We start from the raw sequence: 6,304 nt of genomic DNA on the forward strand, positions 1-6,304 counted from the left end.
AGGTAAGAGCCCTGAATGTGGACTGAAAGGCGATCATGCGGCCATCTCCCTCACCTCCATGTCCTGTCTCCCAGCCCATCTTCCAGTCTTGGAGGCCCCAGCAGAGTTACGGGAGGTTCTACAAAGCCAAGGCTTGGCCTCGGGTGAGGGCATCCCTGACTCTGCAGCCCTATCACAACTGAGACCCTGCATGTAAGTGCTCGGATTTATCCCTGAAGCAGGTGGCTCACCAGCATGCCGCCCCTTCCGCTCAGCTCTGCTCCCACCCCCTTGGGCGGATGTGGCTTCCCCTGACTTCCGCCTCAGAAGTTTCTGGAAGGTGAGGGTAGAGGGGTGCCGTCTGAAGTCTGTGGAGGATATAGTTCCACAACTGGTCAGGAGTCGGGTAAGCAACCTGAATTTGAGCTTCAGAGAGCCCCAGTGCTTCCTGCTCCCCCCCCCCACCCCCACAAAAAAGGCGCTCGTCAAATGTTTTCATTCCGGCCCAGCTTTCAACCTTGGAAGAATCATGGCGCTGGCTTCTTCCTGGAAGTTTCTCAGAGGGGCCTGGGGTAGGGGCTGATAGGTAGGCAGCTGGCCAAATAGGTGTCCCCAAATGCTGTTTTTCTCACTAAAGGGGCAGGGGCAAGGGAGGGGCTAGTAGGCTGCCTGAGTCTGTTCTCAGCCCCACCGGAAGTGGCTTTGCAAGCTTCAGGAAGATGGGGATGGCACAGCGGAAGAGAGAGACCAGAAGAAAGTGGAATTTCAGTACGACACTGGTTAGGACCCTGAATGTACACTGAATGACCTGATTAGCGGCATATGATGGAGGGATGGCGCGGCCCCACCCCGTTCGGCTGCCCCTTTCAACCCTGGCTGCATGTCCCTGTGGAGCAGTGGTGGCCTTCAGCCTGGAGGGTTCTGGTAAGGGGAGAGTGCCATCTAAGATGGTATCCCTGGTTCGTCAGAGCACCAGAGACCTAGCCCTACAGGGATGGCTAGAGGGCAGTCACAGTCTGTCCCCTTCCGGGCATGCTCTCAGGGAGGAGGGGGCCGAGCCCAGCCGGAAGGGCCTGAGATGAGCTCTGGGGGCTCCAGTGTTGGTGGACAGCTCAAGAGCCACAGGGAACACAGGAAGGGTGGGAGCCACCTCTGGTCTCAGCAGCCTTCCTTGGGGGGCACAGGCTGAGGTTGCGGGAGAGGCCTCACTCATTTCCTCCACAGCACAGACACTAGAGCCGGCGGGGCCGGCCAACTGCAAGGCCAAGGGCTACTCAGCTCCTTTACAGGCTCTTCAGGAGCACGGGGGTCACCTGGTGGGTGGAGAGGGCTCACCTTCCCCTGTCATCCTCCTTCAGGTGTCTGTGGGCCCTGTCTCCAGCCAGTAGTCATGCCTCGTGGTCAGAAGAGTAAACTTCGCAACCGTGAGAAACGCCGCCAGGCTCGGGACCACAGTCAGGATCCCAAGGATGCTGAAGCCCTGGCAGCTGAGGAAGGCAAATCGCCATCCTGTTCCTCCCCTGTTGCTGGGCAGGTGGCCCCCAGCACTGCGGGCATCTCCCAGGGGTCTCAGGGAGCCGGAGAGGCCAATCCTGCTGCTGCATGCTCCAGTGCTGGTAAAGGTGGCAAGAATCGGGAGAAGGGAAACGGCAGGTGCACGCAAGTGCAGGCCCTCTCCCGGGGCCTGAAGAGAGACCCCAAGACCAAGAAGGTGGATGTGCTGATGCAGCTGCTGCTGCACAAATACAAGATGAAAGAGTCCATCCTCAAGGCGGATGTGCTGAGCATCGTGGGCAAGAAGTACAGGAAGCACTTCCCCGACATTCTGCGGAGAACCAGGGAGCGCATGGAGCTGGTCTTTGGCCTCGAGCTCAACGAATCCAGCCATGGTGACGAGTCCTACGATCTTGTCTGCAAGCTGGAGCTTTCCAGTAAAGAGTGTCTGGACGACGGCCGAGGTTTTCCCAAGACTGGGATCCTGCTGCCTCTTCTGGGCATGATCTTCGTGAATGGCCAGCATGTCAGTGAAGAGGACACCTGGGCATTCCTGAATATGTTGGGAGTGTATGATGGTAAGCCGCACTTCATCTTTGGGGAGCCCAGGAAGCTTATCACCAACGATCTGGTTAAGGAGAAGTACCTGGAATACGTCCAGGTGCCCAACAGTGATCCTCCACGTTATGAGTTTTCTTGGGGTCCAAAGGCCCATCTTGAGGTCAACAAGTTCAAAATCATGGAGTTTTTGGCCAAGGTCAAAGGTACTGCTCCCAGTAACTTCCAGTCCCAGTACGAGGTGGCTTTGAAAGAGGAGGAAGCGCGAGCCCAAGCCAAAAAATCAGGCAAGCATGGTGCTGCTAGCCCAGCTAGTGTCCCAGCCCGCCATGCACCCCAGCCCTAGGAGGAGCAGAGGCAGTCTTCATCTTGGGGACACAGAAGGGTTGCCCACCTTTTGAGCAGTGAGGGTTAAGGTAGAGGTAGAAGAAGCCGAAAGTGTCATGGTGTGTTCTGTTATTCACAAGTAACTTATAGCTTTACATTTTCTCTTGTTTTTGCCAGTATGTTCTTTTAAAAGTTTATTTAGATTTAATCTGATTTTTTGCTGTTATGTCCACACAGTTGATGTGTGTCAACTTTAGTGCTTTGTAAAACAAGTTGCAAAACCTTGCATCTTTTACTGGGATGCAGTGCAAGAAAACATAGCTTTGGGAAAAGAAATTTACTTGAAAATGTATAAGAATTTGTGGTAAAATAGAGTCAAAAGATGGTGAAGAAACAGTAGAAAAAGAAAAAATGTTTTTGGTCTTTGGTTTTTCCTATTACTGTTAGTCAGTTGGTAAAAATAAAAGTCATGTTCTTAGAATATATCCCAGTTTGCTTATTAGCTTGTTCAAAGATGTAGGTGAAATTAAATCAACATAAATGAGAACTTGTGCTCATTGGCTCTTTTGTTCCCTAATCATGAATTGAGTATCTGCTTTTTGAGGGGCTCCATGCTACTTCTAGGGCTTAGTAGAGAAGATCTAGTCCCTGCCAGGAACACTGGAGAGTCCCAGCAGCCTGGGGGGCAATGCAAGGAAGGGCTGAAGACAGAGAGGATTCCAGATGGGGGACACTCAGTGGGATGACCAGGACAAGCTGGTTGGGACTTTGGGAAGTGACCAGCCACTTTGTGGCAGAGGATTTCAAGACCACCTGCCTTGGAGCCTAGGTGAGGCTGTCAGAAGGGTGAGCAGGGGCCAGACCCTGGGTGGCGGGGGGTGGTCTCAGAGAAGAGATTACATCCGCAATGGACACTTGCTGCTTCCTAACAGTTCCTTAGGAATGTGACAGAGGAGAGAAGCCCCGTCTGGGGCAGGATTGGAAGAGCTATTGGGCTCTGCCAGCGCAGGCACACACGGAGGTGTCTAAGAACAAGCACAACTCTGCTGTGTGACGGGACTTGGGGAGCCACCAGATACGCTCTCTTTGTCCTGGCCTGGGGAGCTGAATTAAGCAGGATTCTGCACAACACAGCAAAGTGTAAGTGAGGACTTGACTTCTGATGATGGTGAATGAATGAAAATAGAGACAGGTTAAATGCAAAGGTAACCAGGAGGTACCAACTCTCCAATCATCACACCACACCCAGAAGCTTTACGGTGCTGGCAGCTAGGGCAGGCCAGATAACACCTGAGTCACAGGAGCAGCTAATGGAGAATACTACCTAGTCTTATTTACTAAGCAGGATTTTGGCCAAATTGTTTTGTTTTGCTTTACAATGTTTCATATTCTCTGACATCTGGCTTTTTAAAAAAAAGCCTTAGTGGTACATGACTGGAATTTAAATAGCCATAACCACAAGAGCCATTTTACAAATCCCAGACTTGCCAGGCACTGTGTTACACCCATGGTATCTGTTCTGCTCAGCCACTAGGCCACCAGGTCACCAGGCCATGTAGATGGGGCTTAGCATGCCTCGCCTGTTTATCACATGACAAACCCGAAGCTCACCGTTGGCTCATGTGTCTGAGTCCACACTGTTGGTAAACGATGCAACTGCTACTCAACCCTGAATCCATCAAGAACTCACATCAGCCAATTCCTCTTAGCCAGAGACACAACACATGTGTAGCAATTAACCTTTCTGTTCACTATGCTGAGAGGTAGCTCGTGCAATGAAAACAACAACAACAGCAACAACTGCGTAGACTACTGGTTTGGGATAGGGAGCGAGAGCAATATGAATGCCAAATGGGTTGGAAAAGAGGAATTAGCATTTAGCACGACAGTTGTGTTGCTTGGGATGCCAGCATCGTGTATCAGAGTGCCTGGTTAAGTCCTAATTCACTCAACTTCCACTCCAGCTTCCTGCTAAGGTGCACCTTGCAAGGCAAGGCTAGGCTGTCATTGAGTCACTTCCAAGTACTTGGGTTCCTGTCACCCACATCAGGGGCCTGGATTGGGCTTTGACCTGAACCCAGCCCAAGGTATGGCAGTATTTGGGGCATAAACCAATAGATAGGAGAGAGAGAGAGAGAGAGTCAGTCTTCATTTCAAATCAATGAAAATAATTTGCTTAAAAATGGCCTGGCATGGTAGCCTAGTGGCGGTTAAACTCCTCGCCTTGCACTCGCTGGGATCCCTTACGGACAGCCCCACTTCCTATCCAGCTCCCTGCTGTGGCCTGCGAAAGCAGTAGAGGATGGTCCAAAGCCTTGGGACCCTGCACCCACATGGGAGACCTGGAAGAGGCTCCTGGCTCCTGGCTTTGGATCGGCTCAGCTCCAGCCATTGCTGCTGCTTGGGGAGTGAATTATCAGACACAAGATCATCTTCTCCGTCTCTCCTCCTCTCTCTATATCTGACTTTCCAATGAAAATAAAATAAATCTTTTTTTCAAAAAAATGAGCCCAAGTGTTGACCAGAGTATCTCTTCAAAAGGAGAACTGTGCTGCTGTTAGTACTGGGAGCTCCAGGCTCGGTAGCCAGATGTGATAATGCCCCACATTTCCCCTCTGAGGTGGCAGGGGGTGAGAGAGCCTTATTTGACTACTTTTGGACTCAGGTCAGTTCCAAGCTGTTGGCATTATGTGTGCCCCTACCTTGGCCAGAGCTGTGAGCTGTGGTGTTCCTTTCCTTTCAGGGGATTCGAAGGCAGTGAGGCTCAGATGAGGCATCAGCAGAGGCCAGGGGCCCAGGCCCGACATGCTGAGTGTGCACTGAGCCCCCTACCCAGGCCAGCAGGGAGAGCCCCCACTACCAGCTCCTTTTGTCAACCCTGGGGGTGACACATTGTAACATTTTCCACAAGGCACAGACTGGAGTGGACAGGAGCTCTGGAGCCTGCAGGGTCCTAAGGCAGTGCCCAAGGCCATGTGCAGGAGGCCTTCTGCAAGTCAAGTTGATCTCTGTGCCACAGGGGTTCACACTGTCCCAGGCTCCTCTCCCAAGTGCCTTCCAGCCAGGGTCCTCCCTGCTCTCCCCAGTCAGCAGTCAGCAGTCAACAGTAAGCTCCATGCCTATGAGAAATGCTGCCAGGTCTAAGATGAGTCCCAGATTCTAGAGGGTTCTCAGGCCACCACTGCAGCAGCAGCAGAAGAATCCCTGTACTCCTTCTGTTCTAGTTTTAGGGGTGCTTTCCCAATGCAGTGCCAGTTCTCAGAGCACTCACTATGAGTCCTGGGGGGCTCCACTCATCACCACTGCTTTCAGGATGTTTCACACAGAGCATGTTATGAAGGTGTCAAGAGCCAAGATGAAAACAGGACAAGTTCCTGCCTGGCCAGGATGACCCGCTGACATCCTCATGCGCGAGGGGGACATCCCTTCGGGGCAACTCCAAGGAGCCAGGGGAAGAAGGGCACAATGAAATGTCTTCTTTTCTAGTGAGTCAGAACTCATCACATCACTTTAAATCTACCCCATAGGAAGAAAAAAGGGCAAAGATAAGTGAACTTGATCAATGTGTACATAAGTAAGAATGGCAAAGTAGAAACCGGTGACATCTGGCCATTTTTCACTTGGAAAGGCAGCAAATTAAGATTTATTAAAGATGTTTTAACCTAGCAGCTATTTTATAAGGTTTAAATAGTTCTCTCCCATTTTGATTTTTTGTAAGGTTTGGGAATAATTTAAAAAATTGTGAACTATGTGGAATTCTTTCCTTAGTTAATGTTTTAAATTTTCATTCAATTATTTTCATTTTATTTGAGAGAGGAAGAGGAAAATATTCTATGTGCTCCATCACTCGCCCAATGTCTATAATAGCCAGGGCTAGGCCAGGCTGAAGCCAGAAGCCTAGAACTGAGGCCAATGGGTGCTTGAGCTAACACTACTGTCTCCCAGG

General features: G+C 51.1%; 1 protein-coding gene across 1 annotated transcript; it reads left to right on the plus strand.

Annotated features, from left to right (window-relative positions):
* Positions 1–296: 296 nt before the first annotated feature.
* Positions 297–2,451, plus strand: MAGEB17 (MAGE family member B17). The gene is made up of 2 exons (XM_004597509.2): positions 297–385; positions 1,338–2,451. Exon 2 carries the CDS (start codon positions 1,370–1,372, stop codon positions 2,375–2,377), a length of 1,008 nt encoding a protein of 335 aa, XP_004597566.2. The 5' UTR covers positions 297–385; positions 1,338–1,369; the 3' UTR covers positions 2,378–2,451.
* The last annotated feature ends 3,853 nt before the right edge of the window (positions 2,452–6,304 follow it).

This window comes from Ochotona princeps, chromosome X (assembly GCF_030435755.1).
Source record: "Ochotona princeps isolate mOchPri1 chromosome X, mOchPri1.hap1, whole genome shotgun sequence".
Taxonomy (NCBI): Eukaryota; Metazoa; Chordata; class Mammalia; order Lagomorpha; family Ochotonidae; genus Ochotona; species Ochotona princeps.

Excerpts from the sequence above, each read along its gene's own strand:
- MAGEB17 (XM_004597509.2), top strand. The coding sequence starts at position 1,370 with ATGCCTCGTGGTCAGAAGAGTAAACTTCGCAACCGTGAGAAACGCCGC.